General features: G+C 45.5%; 2 protein-coding genes across 3 annotated transcripts; one reads left to right on the forward strand and one right to left on the reverse strand.

The window, feature by feature from the left end:
• The first annotated feature begins 6671 nt into the window (after positions 1 to 6671).
• LOC310632858 (nuclear pore complex protein Nup88-like) lies at positions 6672 to 9991 on the forward strand. 2 transcript variants are annotated; one of them, XR_014490922.1, is made up of 5 exons: positions 6672 to 7016; positions 8212 to 8337; positions 8553 to 8639; positions 8759 to 8935; positions 9640 to 9991. XR_014490922.1 is itself a non-coding variant. In XM_083350319.1 (4 exons), the coding sequence occupies exons 1-4, from the start codon at positions 8168 to 8170 to the stop codon at positions 9851 to 9853; spliced, it is 648 nt and encodes a 215-aa protein (XP_083206445.1). In that variant the 5' UTR covers positions 8163 to 8167; the 3' UTR covers positions 9854 to 9991. The 2 variants fall into 2 exon arrangements, 1 of the variants encoding a protein (XP_083206445.1); XM_083350319.1 differs by lacking the exon at positions 6672 to 7016 and having other exon boundaries at positions 8163 to 8337.
• On the reverse strand, positions 7425 to 14452 carry LOC310632859 (uncharacterized protein). The gene is made up of 2 exons (XM_083350320.1): positions 14020 to 14452; positions 7425 to 7504 (listed from the first exon to the last, which is right to left on the reverse strand). Exons 1-2 carry the CDS (start codon positions 14302 to 14304, stop codon positions 7451 to 7453), a joined length of 339 nt encoding a protein of 112 aa, XP_083206446.1. The 5' UTR covers positions 14305 to 14452; the 3' UTR covers positions 7425 to 7450.
• Between the last annotated feature and the right edge of the window lie 421 nt (positions 14453 to 14873).

Here is a 14873-nt window from a genome sequence, read left to right on the forward strand (position 1 = left end):
TGATTATGTGCCATCAAGTCAGTGTCAACTCTTAGGCTAGTAATGCCACCTAACATGCCAACTCATGGCATTGTGGGGAAAATCGGAAGCAGGAATGTGATGTGCACTGCCTTAAGTTGTATAATTACAGTAGAAGGTGAATATATACTTGCTGATCTAACAGTGTGACAAATAGCATTACTTGTCAATACTACTCCATTATTCTTTCCATTCCAAATGGGGATGATGTTCCAGAAAGTGGGTGCCATGGCAGAAAAGGCCCTCCTCCAGGATCCCATCTGATGAAACTATTTGCTCTTTTAAAAAACAACAATCTTTAATGCTACTTTTATTGTTAATTGTCCAGAATCATGAATTTCAGATGGGCAGCCATGTAACTTGAAATAATAAATAATAAAATAAATCAATTTTTCATCTTGAAATCTCAACAGATTTGATGATCTCATGAAATTTCAAATAAAAACAATAACAATATACTGGTAGGCTTTCACAGCAAGCATCAATGAAGTGGTGATGGGCTTTCAAGCTGAATGGTGGTGGCTTACTATCCATCGCCTTTTGTTCTGATTTCTGTAGCTATGGTGGTATAAAAGGTAAAGGCAAAGGTTCCCCCGCACATGTGTGCTAGTTGTTTCCAACTCTAGGGGCCGGTGCTCATCTCTGTTTCAAAGCCCAAGAGCCAGCGCTTGTCCGAGGACGTCTCCGTGGTCATGTGGCCAGCATGACTAGATGCCAAAGGCGCACAGAACGCTGTTACCTTCCCACCGTAGTGGTCCCTATTTTTCTACTTGCATTTTTATGTGCTTTCGAACTGCTAGGTTGGCAGAAGCTGGGACGAGTAACAGGCGCTCACTCTACTACGCGGCACTCGGGATTCGACCCGCCAAACTGCCGACCTTCTGATCGACAAGCTCAGCATCCTAACACACTGAGCCACTTTTCTGCAATTTACAGAGAACCTTTGGTCACCATCTATAGGAAAAAAATATAACTTCACCCCTAAATCCTTTCCTAATAATTCCACTGCCTGGCTCTCCTGTGAGGCAAGTTTGTCTTTTTGAGTGCCATGAGAAGCAACAAATCATGCTACCTTTAATGACTATTTTTACTTCCAGGAACAGGGAAAAGTATTTATTGGAATTTCCACTTTAGGGGCTAGAACCATCTAACAATGTACACACTGACTGAGAAGGAGCAGCTTGGTCTCAGCAAGCAAAATATGTTGTGATAAAACACTGTTATAACATTCTGCCTATTTCTCACTGGAAACACAGTCTTGATTGCAGCAAATCTCAGCCTCATTGACTTGCTCACTCAAAAACCACTCCTTGCCGGGACTTCCGGTGGCTCCGCGGCGACGGAGGGAGCCTTCCCGGGCTGCCCGCGGCTCAGCTGGTGTTTTTCGCCCGAAACAGCGCCGATCAGCTGTTCGGGCGAATCTGAAGCCCCCTCCTCGGGAGAAGAGGAGGGGGTGAGCCCCCAGGTGGGGGTTGAGTTCTCCGGGGCCGCCTGAGCTTGGAGCTTGGGCGGCTGAAGGATTGAACTCCCCCGTAGCCTGGGCTGCTCCCAGCTGACCAGCGTCTCTGCTCCGGATTTTATGGAGCAGAGCCAGGCGTCTGCGACCATCCCTGCTTGAAGGAGAGACTATGAAAGGGAAAGAGCAGGCAGAGCAGTACAAGAGGGAAAGATGAAGAGATGAAGAAGATTTTATTTTACTCTCAAGCTTGATGGACTTTGCTTAAAACTTAAAGTGAAAGTGCGTCACAATTGTAAGTAAAAGATGGCGGCTAAACCTCCCCCTAGAACTTTTTGGAGTGCTGGAAATTCTCCGGTGCAACAACAATCATTGCTGCAGGCGTTGCATTCTCCTGATGTATTGACATCGAAGGATCTTGAAAAACATACCCAGTTAATTTTGGAGTCAATGGGTGTTAAATTTCTACAGATGGAGGAGAAATTGGAGAAATTGGAGCAGAGAATGGAAGAAAGGATGGAACAGAAACTTAGAGAAATGAAGGTAGACATTTTGTCCTCAGTGCAAAAAGTTGCTAAATGTGTGGAGGTGCTGGATGATCAAGTGCAAGACTTGATTCAAAAGAATGCTTTATTAGAAGCAAAAGTATTGGAAATTGAAGATTTAAAAGACAAAATCGACAGTGAACAGAGCTTGGCCCAATTTTACCAGATGCAGTTTGCTGTGAGAATTAGAGGCCTAAAAGAGAATATTAAGGAAGATTTAAAGCAGCTGGTTTCTGAGGCTTTTGAGGGAGTATTGAACCATCCAGCATCTGAATTAAAACAAGGTATGGACAAAGTGTTTCGTGTGAATTCGTGGATTGCTAAACAGAGAAAGTTGCCTAGAGATGTGGTGGTTTATTTTGTAAAAAGGGAAATTAGAGATGAAGTTATACAAGCTGCCTACGATACCAAAGTTGTGATTGCTGGTCAACAAGTTTTGGTTCTAAAAGAAATTCCTCCAAAGATTTTAAAGAGAAGGAAGGATTTTATATTTCTTGTGCAAGAGCTCAAGCAAAGAGGTATAAGGTTCAGATGGGAGATCCCAGCTGGGTTGAGCTTCATGTATGATGGCAAAAGGTACTGTTTGAGTAATGTGAAGCAAGCGCATGATTTTTATAATAATGTTTTGAAAGTAACCCCATCAACACTTCTGGAAGCTGCAGAGGGATCTGGAGAAGGAGAACATCAAGAGGATGAAGATGCACAGATAGACGAGAAGGGTACAGGAGGAGTTCAAGCTGCAACTCTTTTGGATGATCTTAGAGAACAGAGGGTGACGCCTGCTGCCTTAAAACGTTCAAAAAAGAAAAAAAAATAAGACCAGTAGAAATCTATGGAACTTCCACAAAATATTTATAGTTAAGTGGTAGTTGTGTTTTTAAAAAGGAAAAAAAAGAAAAAAAAAGAAGAAAAAAAAAAGTTTTGGGATGCTATGTATGGTAATAGATTTTTTTTTTTAATTTGGAATTAATGGACAACTTACTACAGAGGAAGAGGAAGAAAGTTTTGTGGGTTAATGTGGGTTAATTTGTGTAAGAACTATTTATTAATGTGCAAATGGAATATGTTAAGGTAATAGTGAATTGTGGAAGAACATAGATGGGAATGATGCTAGTTTTCTTTTATTTTAGTTTTTTATATATATTTAGTATTATTAAGGATTGGTTTACTATATACAAGCTAGAGAGTGATGGATTTTAGAGTTTATAATTGTTAGTATATGATTGTTTATGATTGCCTTTTAGATATATACCTTGTATTTTGCTCTGGGAAGTGGGGGGGGGAGGGGGGAGGAGGGGAAGTGGAGGGGGGGAGGTAGGGGAGGGAGGAGGGGGAGGGGGAGGGGGGGAGATAGGGGGGAGGTAGGGAGGGGAGGAGGGAGGGGGAAGGGGGGTTTTTTTTAAAGGAAAATTGTATTTTATAAAACTTTTCAATAAAAAAAAAAACCACTCCTTGCCCCATAATACTTTAGCTGGGTACTTTTCAATGTGAAGGGTCCTTGGTGCTCTCTGACCTTGCTTGTTTCCTTGCAGACATTTCATTACTCTAACTAGGTAACATCAACAGCCTTGGTGGAGCAGTGGGCTAATGCCTTCTTAAGTAACACCAGCTGCCTGCAATTAGTGCAGGTTCGCATCCCACCAGGCTCAAGGTTGACTCAGCCTTCCATCCTTCCAAGGTAGGTAAAATGAGGACCCAGATTGTTGGGGGCAATAAGCTGACTTTGTAATAATGCCGCTGGGGGGGGGGACACAGATGGCCCCAAACTTCCATCCTTCCTATTAAAGCAGTGGGCTAATGCCTCCTTAAGTAACACCAGCTGCCTGCAATTAGTGCAGGTTCGCATCCCACCAGGCTCAAGGTTGACTCAGCCTTCCATCCTCCCGAGGTAGGTAAAATGAGGACCCAGATTGTTGGGGGCAATTAAGCTGACTTTGTAATAATGCCGCTTAGGGTGTGTGTGAAAGCCCTAATAAGCAGGCATATACATAGAATGAAGGCTACTGCTAAGCTTGTAAGCCGCCCTGAGTCTTCGGAGAAGGGTGGGATATAAATGGATTTAAAATAAAAAAAACAGTGCTAGTAAGGAGTGCTGTTTGTTCTGTTTATATTCTGATGTCTTGCCTGTCTGTGGCTCTGGCAGTTTCTTGATTGGGGTATTGTTTACTTGATTGTTGGTCTGAAGGTGACCTTGGAGTTGATCTATTCTATGCTGATCTGAGTGCTGATTACTGGTGGAGAAGTGCTGGAGTCTTTTTTTCTTTGCGGCTGGTTGCATAAGCATAGATCAGCATAGTTTAACTCCAAAGTCACCTTCAGACCAACAATCAAGTAAGCAATACCCCAATCAAGAAACTGCCACAGAGCTATTAGTAAATAGCCCAAACAAAGAATCTCTAAGACTGCACCCACCCAGACAGGCAAGACACCAGAATATAAACAGACAGCAAACAGCACACCTTACTAGCACTGATGATATTACCTAGTTAGAGTAATGAAATGTCTGCAAGAAAACAAGTAAACTCAGAGAGCATCAAGGACCCCTCATTTCAACCCTGAGCTACAAATGTTCTCCTTCATTGGTACTTTTCAACAATGTAATCAGGTCTGGCCTATTAATCTATTAGCAAACTATTAGGTGCTTTTGTAACTGAATAATGAATTAATTTCAACCAAAGTTTCTGCCTTGATTACTCTATTGGTGCTTTCAGTCAAATTCAGTCAATCAGCATCCACTTTGGTATCTGTTAGCAAAGAGATAAGTGTGTGTGTGTGACCACAAATGCTTCATATGTAAGCAGTGTCAGTCTAGTTGGTAGGATGTGGCTCTGTAACTGTGCAGAAGAGTTTTGCAAGTGGGCTCATTATTGGAACAAGCAAAGGTCATTTGCAGCATTAAATTTAGCTGTTTGGGCAAAGGTCCAGAGTTAAAACAGTTTAGCATTACTGTGTTAAAAACACACCAGAGGGTGGAGAGCTTAGGTAATTAAATGCACCCCTCCCATGCTTATTAGATTTTAGCCTAAACTGCACAGCTTCAATAAATCAGGAACAAGTGCTAAAACATGAGGAAATTTTGATGGGCAGATACGTTAATGGTATAAAAAGAGCTTCTTAAATTTCAGCAGACACACTTGATTTGAATAAGTGTAAGGTAAAGGTAAAGGTTCCCCCGCACATGCGTGCTAGTCGTTTCCGACTCTAGGGGCCGGTGCTCATCTCCGTTTCAAAGCCGAAGAGCCAGCGCTTGTCCGAGGACGTCTCCGTGGTCATGTGGCCGGCATGACTAGACGCCAAAGGCGCACGGAACGCTGTTACCTTTCCACCGGAGTGGTCCCTATTTTTCTACTTGCATTTTTACGTGCTTTCAAACTGCTAGGTGGGCAGAAGCTGGGACGAGTAACAGGCGCTCACTCTGTTACGCGGCACTCGGGATTCGACCCACCAAACTGCCGACCTTCTGATCGACAAGCTCAGCGTCCTAACCCACTGAGCCACCGCATGTACCTCTCTTTAATTCTGCACAGAAAAAAGTATGAAAACTCAATTTCCTTGCTCAGTGTGATTGTTGATTCATTGTGCAGGGTAAAATAAACCAGTGTGGGGCTTGGCCAACAGTTAAGTGATAGCTGCTGGTTGTTTGGCTGGTGTTGGCCTTCATACACATCAATTTCTTCCCAAGGTTGTTTAGATTTTTGTCCTAACTTATATATTTGGGTCAACTCAAGGCAATGAATACAGGTAATCCTCCACTTACAGTTAGTGACCAAAGTTACAGCAGCATTTTTCACACATTATGGTTGCAGCATCCCCATGGTCATGTCATCAAAATTCAGATGCTTGGCAACTGGTTCATATTTATGCCAGTTGCAGTGCCCCAGGATCCACTTTTTGCCGCCTTCTGATGAGCAAAGTCAACAGGGAAGACAGGCTCACTTAACACTTAAGTGACTCGCTTAAGTTAGTCACTTAAGTGACTCACTTAACTGCAATGATTCACTTAGCTGTGGCCAGAAAGTTAAAATGGAGCAAAACTCACTTAACAAATTTTGGGTTCCTATTACTCCTGCTTCTATTTTGCCCTCAATGCCCCCATGAGGTGGAGTGGACTAAAATAGAATAGAATAGAGCTGGAAGGGATCTTGGAAGTCTTCTAGTTCAGCCCCTTGCTCAACCAGTAGGACCTATACCAGGGGTAGGCAACCTCGGCTCTTTTATGACTCGTGGACTTCAACTCCCAGAATTCCTGAGCCAGCCATGCTGGCTCAGGAATTCTGGGAGTTGAAGTCCACGAGTCATAAAAGAGCCGAGGTTGCCTACCCCTAACCTATACCATCTCAAACAGGTGATTGTCTGGTCTCTTTTTAAAAACTTCCAGCGATGGAGCGCCCACGATTTCTGGACTGTGAAGGAGTGACACAAACAAAATTACGTGGACGGTTTTCATGCACAAGGGAGGTCTAGAATTGACAGTCTCCTACTTTGCAAGCCAGCACTTTAATTGTATTTCTCAACGATATATTTCCCCTTTGGAGGACTGGAGGGAGGAAAAACTTCCACAACTACTTGGATTTATTTCTAACCAGAAGGCGGCGAGAAGAGTTAAAACCCGCCAAGCAACTCTATGGTTGCCGCCGAAATGCACGCTGGGAGCGGTAGTTCTGCAGTCTGAGGTGGCCAGGTTAGAACCGTTTAGCTGCCTATTAAGCGACCGACATTCCAGTCGCCTTGCTGAAGTAATCATGGCGGCGGCTGTGTCGCCGGGTTTAGGAGAGCATTGGTGGGCCGAACTGCCTCGCCATGTCGTGCTGGGTCGCCTGAGAGAGCAGGCCTCTGAAGTCGGGCCGGAGACAGAGCAAGCCAGGCCAGCCCTTCCGAGGGATCTGATGTTTGGCATCGGCGGGGAACTCTTCCTGTGGGACCGCGAACGTGCCGCCTTTTGCGTCCTCAGCCTGAGGCACCTTGGCGACGACCCGGACAGCTTGGGCCGATACCAGGTGGGACGTTTTTTGAGCGGGTCTCCTGGTCCTTAGAGGGAAGGCCAGGTCACGGAGGCTCCCTTCATAGTGGCCATGTTGATGATGCTAATCGTAATAATTGGGTGCTGCAGAGAAAGCCCGTTCTCTTGGAAGGCTTGTTCCAGTTTCATCTCCATCTGGAAATACTACATCTTCCTCTGTTTTAAAAGTAAAATATCTGATATTTAGAGCAGTAGGTCTCGAAGAATTTCAGCTTCGCCTTGCTGAAATGCTACCATTTTGTTTGTGGGAACCATTCCTGTCTGTAAACTTAGCGCATCACGTTTGTGGAAGGAGCATTCCCCTACCTCCCTTAGGCTGTATTTACCTTATGCATACAGCCATATATGCACAGGCAACCTTATTTTTGATCCAAGTATTGAATGTGTAAATTTGTGTTGAATCTGAAAAGTTCAGTTTTCCATGGAAAAATGGGGGTATTCATTGTGCAGAAATACAAGTGGCATCTGTAAGAGAAAACAAGACTGTAATTGTTCTTGAACTCCTATTTGGCACCAAAGTTAATGGCCACTAACTTTCACAGACCCTTTAAATTATACTAAATATAATTTTATTTCTGGGATTGCAATTGGCTTTTAATTGATTTTTAGCATTTAATGTCACTTATTCTCAAAATGCAAACTCTGGCATACAAATTATCATATTTGTATAGCTTCCCATCTCACAAGAGAATGACTCTGGGCAGTGTACAATATTTAATTAAAGAAAATCAATAAATAGTTATAAAAATTATTAAAAGATATAAAAATTGTCCTTCCATTGAATTTTGTTATGGGGTGACTCATAAATTACGGTAGATGAAGAATACTACAAATATTTGTTAGTTGGTAGGTAACAAATGCCTCATGGGGGCATTGAGGGCAAAATAGATTGAAGATGCCTGAAAAAAATGGTCATGTGAACGCTTGATCTTACCTGTAGTGTGAAGCAGTATAGTCTCCAAACAAATTTTTAATAAGGGTCAACTGGGAAAGCAATCAAAAATATCAAGCCATTCTAATCTATGTCTCTGATAGCAGGTTGGCCTATAAGTCAGTGGATAAACGTTTCATAGCATAGACATTGTAAGCACGTAATTTGCTGGTTAGAGCATTGCAACAGATGAATGAATGGTAGATCTTTTGTGGCTGAAATGCAGACATGTGTTTTCCAGTACCATACCTATTGCTGAAAGATTCTTCACCAGTTCATCATCCCTGACCCTGAAGCATGCTTCTTGGTACCCCAGTGAGATTCTGGAGCCCCATGTTGTGCTATTAACATCTGACAACACAATAAGGTAACATTCTCTTGCTCTGAATAGATTGTATTTTAAGAGAGTTATAACTCCAAAGAAACATAAAAACAAATCTCAATAAGGCCATCTCTTGTTTTGCTGCTGCTGCCAAAAAAAATCCAAATATTCCTCATTTACCATAACTGAAATGTACACTTACAGATACTCAATGTGAAGAAATAATTATGTGGAATGTTTTTCCTTTCTTTGTTTAATAGGATTTATAGTTTGAGTTCTCCCCAGACACCTGTGAAAGTGATAACTCTTTCGGATGCTGATGAGGAAACACTGAGACTTAATAAGGGGTAAGATTGAATTTTCCTCCTCTTCAGGCACGCTCAGCCATTGTTTGTTTGTCTAAAAACTGGACCTGTGTTTTAGAGTCACTGCAGAGTAAAGTCTCTATCTGCCTTTTCTGCTTCAGGAGAACATATACAGCGTTGATAGGAGAGACTGCCGTGGCATTTGACTTTGGACCTCTAGCAGTACTTCCTAAGAACATAACTGGTCAGAGAGAGAAAGAGGATGTGCTGGCATATCCTATGTATATCCTGTATGAAAATGGAGAGACTTTTCTGATTTACATTAATCTCTTGCACAGGTAAAGACTTACTTGAGAAAGTTCACTTAGTGGCATTCAGTTCGCCTATCTGCACTAGAGAATTCGTTTTCAAATTAGTTTATAAAATTGTTCTAAAAGGCTGAATGGAAATAAACTGTTTCTTAATAACACTTCATCTTCTGCCACTGGTACCATGCCTCGGTAAGTTTTGAGTATTCCAGCGCTGGCAGGTTTTTTATTAGCTATTCAAATATTCTCCCATTGGGCTAACATTTAGGGCACTGCAGTGAAACTGATGAAGAGTCAAAGACCAAACAAAGTATTTGCATCCAATGCAAGACAAATACATGGAGGATGTTTCATGGTTATGAATAAAGCAACACTATTAGGACACCTAAAAAGTCTGGTTAATTACATTTGATTTTTAAGAAGGCAGTATCTTAAAAATTCTCCATTCTGTCCCTAGCAAAGCTTAGAGCTACGTCACTTCTCTGAAGTGTGGCTCAGGTGATTGCTTCCAGGAATGACATTACATTAGACTTTTACAAAATACAAGCTTTTTTGTTTGTCCTCGGAATAAATATTAAATATGAGAGACCATGGAGCATTCTTAGCTCCTGGTAGATCAGGCTTAAAAAGTTTCTTTTTCCAAGCAGTTAGTTTGGTTTATTTGGCAGGAGAGGAATGATGAAAGAATGCTATTAAACAACTTCCTACTCATCTTGAAATTATTTTTATTCTAGCACCAGTAACCTTGGCAAGCTGCTGGGCCCAATGCCAATGTATCCTGCAGCTGAAGACAATTATGGCTATGATGCTTGTGCAGTTCTCTGTCTTCCATGTGTTCCTAACATCCTAGTGATTGCTACCGAATCAGGAATGCTTTACCATTGTGTGGTACTAGAAGGAGAAGATGATGAACAGTTGGTATGTTACTGCTACAGTTTGCACTTTTGAAAAAAAAGTATTGATATATGGGAGGAATCTCTAGTTCAGTAGTAAAACAAAAAGTTCTGCATGCAGAAAGCTCTAACGTTGTCCAGATGAAAGAATCAGATTTTAATTGCTAGAACGGATCCATGCCTTGAGCACCTAAAAAATAGCTTTTTCTACCAGAAATGGTCCCAACTATAGGGTGAAATGACCTGAGTATAAAATCCCTTAAAACATTTGTGTATATTTTTAGGCATCTGACTGCACAAGAGATCATTTGCTGTATTTCCAGATTTCTTATAGCGATCTTGCATATTAATTTGAGTTATAATAAACAGTGTAGTGCTTGTGAGTAGCCTATGGGTTGCATATTGCTCCCCAGCTCTTTTCACTGCTGTCACTCAGTACTAAAATGGATGACTTTCAGTTTCGTAATTTTGACCCCATACAGATACTTGAGTGTCTTTCAGAGAGGCATTGGAATAATTTGGGAACCCTCCATCTGTCACTTTCTTAATCTGTTCACCCCTGGTTTAAAAAATATGCTAAAGTCTTTAAGTGTGCCACTTCTACGGAACCAGATAGAAGATTGGGGAACTGAGAAGCAGCCTCTGTCTTTGCCAGCGTTTTTCATCATTGCCTTACAGCAGGGGTCTTCAAACTTGGCCCTTTTATGACTTGTGGACTTCAACTCCCAGAATTCCTCAGCCAGCATGCCTTACAGTTAGTTATATTGCTGTTGACTTCAAACACAACAGTTTGAAATGTGTGATCTCTACCCAAGAAATATGTTTTATCCTAACCATTCAATAGACTGCTGGAAAAGGGAGAATGTGCCCTTGACAGACATTTAAACTGATTGATTACTGATTGAAGTTAAATTGAGTGTACTCCATGCACTTCTGCTCTATCTCCATGGAATAATGCTTCTAAGTGAATTTAACAGAGCCCTGGTGGTGCAGTGGTTAAAATGCAGTATTGCATGCAAACTCTGCCCGTAGCTTGGAAGGTTGACTCAGCCTTCCATCCTTCCAAGGTTGGTAAAATCAGGACCCAGATTGTTGAGGGCAATATACAAATAAGGCTTCTATTGTAAACCGCCCAGAGAGTTTTTCAACTTTTTCACAGATTAAACCACTTTTAGGACATGACAATGTTCCAGTACCACTACTGCTTAGCAAAGTGTCAAAAATTTGATGACTAAAAAAAGGGGGGTGGGGTGGATTTTGGGCTTTACTGGTTAGATTCATTTTTTGTTATAGAAATGGCTAGTTTATAATATTATGGAAAAGTAAAAAGTTGAGGTTCAATGTTAATGTTTCCTTCTACTGGAACAGAGGAAGTCAGAAGTTAATGCCTTTTCTTTTCCCTTTCTCTCCCTCACTTTTCCCTTTTTCTCTCACCCTTTGCTCACAAAGGCCCCTCACTTGCTCTCTCACTCACTTGCCCTTTGCTTGCAATAGCTTCTCGCTTGCTATCTTGCTCTCTCACTCACACTTTGCTCACAAAAGCCTCTCACTCTTTTTTTTATTTTTTTATACAGCTTTATTTTAAAGACCCAAAAAAGAGAGCTAAATGGCTCAACTAGAGTGTCACAGTGCAGCAGAGCCAGGTTGCCCAAGCCACGAATGTACGCCATGGCACCGCGAGAGATGCTGGAGCTGCAGTGTTACATAGACAAGAACCTGGCACGGGGCTTTATCCAGCCCGCTTGCTCACGTATGGCAGCACCCGTTCTCTTCAGAGAAAAGAAGGACGGTGGGCTACGACTATGTGTGGATTATCGTGGGGTCAACGCGGTGTGCGTTGAGCACCTGTACCCACTGCCTCTGATGAAGGACATGTTATCCCATCTAGCCAGTGGGAGGGTGTTCACTCGCTTGGACCTGCGGGAGGCGTACTATCGAGTGCGCATCAAAGAAGGCGACAAATGGAAAACTGCGTTTAACTGCCCACTCGACAGTTTTCAGTTTCGTTTGATGCCGTTCGGGCTCCAAGGGGCTCCCGCGGTCTTCATGCAGTTGATAAATCAGGTACTGCATGAGCATCTGTACAGGGGGGTCCTCGTGTATCTCGACAACATACTAATTTACACGGAATCCATGGACGAGCACGTCAATTTAGTGCGGCAGGTATTACAGAAACTCCTAGCAGCTTGACTCTATGTAAAACTCGCGAAATGCGAGTTCCATACCTCCCGTTTGGACTATCTGGGCTACCGGATCTCCGCAGCCGGAATCGCGATGGACCCCAAGAAAGTGGAGGCGGTACAACAGTGGCAAGCCCCAGGAACCCGACGGCAGCTGCAGAGCTTCTTGGGATCTGCCAACCTCTATAGGCAGTTCATACCGTCCTTTGCCGCGATCGCACTGCCCTTAACGGACCTTCTGCAGACCAAACAGCTGACAGTGAAGCTGCGTCCAGGCTTACGGGTGGCATGGACCGCCGAATGTCAAAGGGCTTTTGAGACGCTAAAGGAGTTGTTTGCTAAAGAGCCCGTTTTGTTGCACCCCGACCCTACCGTACCATTCATTGTTCAAGCGGACGCCAGCGACGTGGCGGTGGGGGCCGTTCTCTTGCAGCGAAATAGTGATGGGGTACTACAACCATGTGCCTATGCTTCCAAGAAGCTGTCAGCCACCGAACGGGCCTGGGCCATCTGGGAAAAGGAGGCCTTTGCCATTCGGTGGGCGTTGGAAATGTGGCGACATCACTTGGAAGGGGCGGAGAAGCCCTTTGAGGTATGGACGGACCACAAAAACCTGGAGGCTTTGCAGTCACCCAGGAAGCTGGCTCCAAAGCACGTTCGGTGGGCACTGTACTTCAGGCGGTTCAAGTTCACCCTGAAATATGTCCCAGGGGGGAAGAACTTTCTAGCGGATGCGCTCTCGCGCCTCCCTCAATACAATAGCCAGCGGGAGGAGGTGGTGCAGGCTATTCTTCCCCCGTGTGAATCGGAGGTGATACAAGCCGTGAAATCCAGGGCCGTCAACGACCTGTTGCAACGCTTAAAGGATGCTCTACAAGGGGATATCTGGTTGTAACAACACCCGCACCTCCTGACCCTTCGGGAGGGTCTGGCCTGGTACCGGGACAGGATGTACGTGCCGCAAGCTCTTCGAGCAGATGTCCTGTTTAGGTGCCATGATGCCAAACAAGCTGGCCACTTCGGGTTCATTAAGACTCTGCACCTCGCCCGGCGACAGTTGTGGCTGGGTATGAGACGTCACGTTGAAGACTATGTGCGCCACTGTCATACGTGTGCTACCGCTAAGCCCCGGCCTGGTAAACCAACGGGTCTTTTACAAGCAGTGGCAGACCCCTGTCGGCCATGGCAGGACATAGCCATGGATTTTATTGTGGAGCTGCCAGAGATCCGAGGGTATACCGTGATATGGACAGTGGTAGACCTATTCTCCAAGCAGGCCCACTTTGTACCATGCAAAGGATTGCCAACAGCCCGACGACTGGCGTGGATGTTCATAACGCACATCTACCGCCTACATGGCGTGCCCAGGCGTATCATCTCGGTTCTTGTCTATGTAACGACGCAGCTCCAGCATCTCTCGCGGTGCCATGGCGTACATTCGTGGCTTGGGCAACCTGAACCCCAGCTCCAGCTCAATCGTGCAATCCGTGGCCCGATGGGGTGGTAGGAGGTCACACTCCTGTTCACCGAAGACCTCCAGGAGGTCGGCATACTCTGGCGGAACCCGCACCTCCGATCCGGCCCTGCAGCCTTCTTCTGTCCTTCCTGGCTGGCTGTCTTTCCCCACGTGTTCATGTTCAGGGGGTTGGGGCCCAACCCCAAGTCGAAGGTGTCGGCACCCCCCCTCCCACCAGACGGTTGGGCCCCACTTGTCCAGCCATGCGAGACCCAGGATCACCCCCTCGGTCATGGAGGGTACCACAATGAACCGTAACCTCTCCCAGTGCTCCCCCATGCCCAGGCGTATGGGTTTTGTTACGCGCGTGATGGGCGCTCCCCCCAAGAGGGAGCCATCCACCTGTTGGAAGCGCATAGGGGTTTCCAGACGCACCACCCCAACACCCACCTTGGCCACCACCTCTTGACTGACAAGACACCGTGTGCTACCCGAGTCAATGAAGGCTCTGAATCCCAGTGCCTCACCCGTGTTGGGGTTCGTCAGTGTTACTGGGATCGTGAAAGGGCAGATCGGTGTACTTACCATTGGGTCTTCCTCCTGTCCATCACCGTCCCCGTAAACCTCTAGGTACACGTCCATTGGCCTCTCAGTCTCCGCTTGGTTGTTTCTCCTGGGCGTCGTGTCCAAGGCTTGACGGTTGGCTCGGGATCGCTCCACAAACCGTGGGGAAGTTACACCCCGTGCTGGGGTTGCTCCTGCCACCGCCCAGGGCGCCGGCATTGGACAGTCAGCTACACGGTGCCCCGGCTGGTCACACCGGAAACAGCGGAAAGCAGCCTGGGGCGGTGGTCCTGTGGGTTTCTGCATCGGCGACGCCGGTTTTTGCCCCTCCCCTTGCGGCTTCTGCGGAGCCTGTCGGGGGTCTGCTGGAGGTTTTGCACGCCGCTGGCAGCCCTGTAGGCCAGCGTCCAGCTCAACCACGACCCGGAACCATTCCTGTAGTCTGGGAGGGATGCCGCGGACGATACAGGCCCTCTGGAGGTGGTCGTCCAGCCCAGCCCGGAAATTATGGATCAACATCCGCTCCGGCCACGAGCTAAGTTTGCCTGCCACCTCCCTGAACTCCCGAACAAACTTCGTTGCTGGCCGGCCGTTTTGTCGGAGCCCAACTATCTCGGCTTCAGCCCGCTGTACCCGGGTAACGTCTTCAAAGCGGGCTCGCAATGCCTCGAGGAACAACCCGACATCCCCCAGCTCTCTAGCACGGTCGCTGTACAGGTTAGCGACCCACGCCGCAGCCTCCCCCTGCAGCGCTGTTGTGACCGCCATCACCATTGCCCATTGAGAGGCATACACGGGGCCGTACTTATCCAGATGATGGATCACGTGACCAAGGAAGAGGGCCAGGCAGTCGGGGTGGCCATCGAAAGACATGG

The sequence above is a fragment of the Vipera ursinii genome, assembly GCF_947247035.1.
Source record: "Vipera ursinii genome assembly, chromosome: 1".
Lineage (NCBI taxonomy): Eukaryota > Metazoa > Chordata > Lepidosauria > Squamata > Viperidae > Vipera > Vipera ursinii.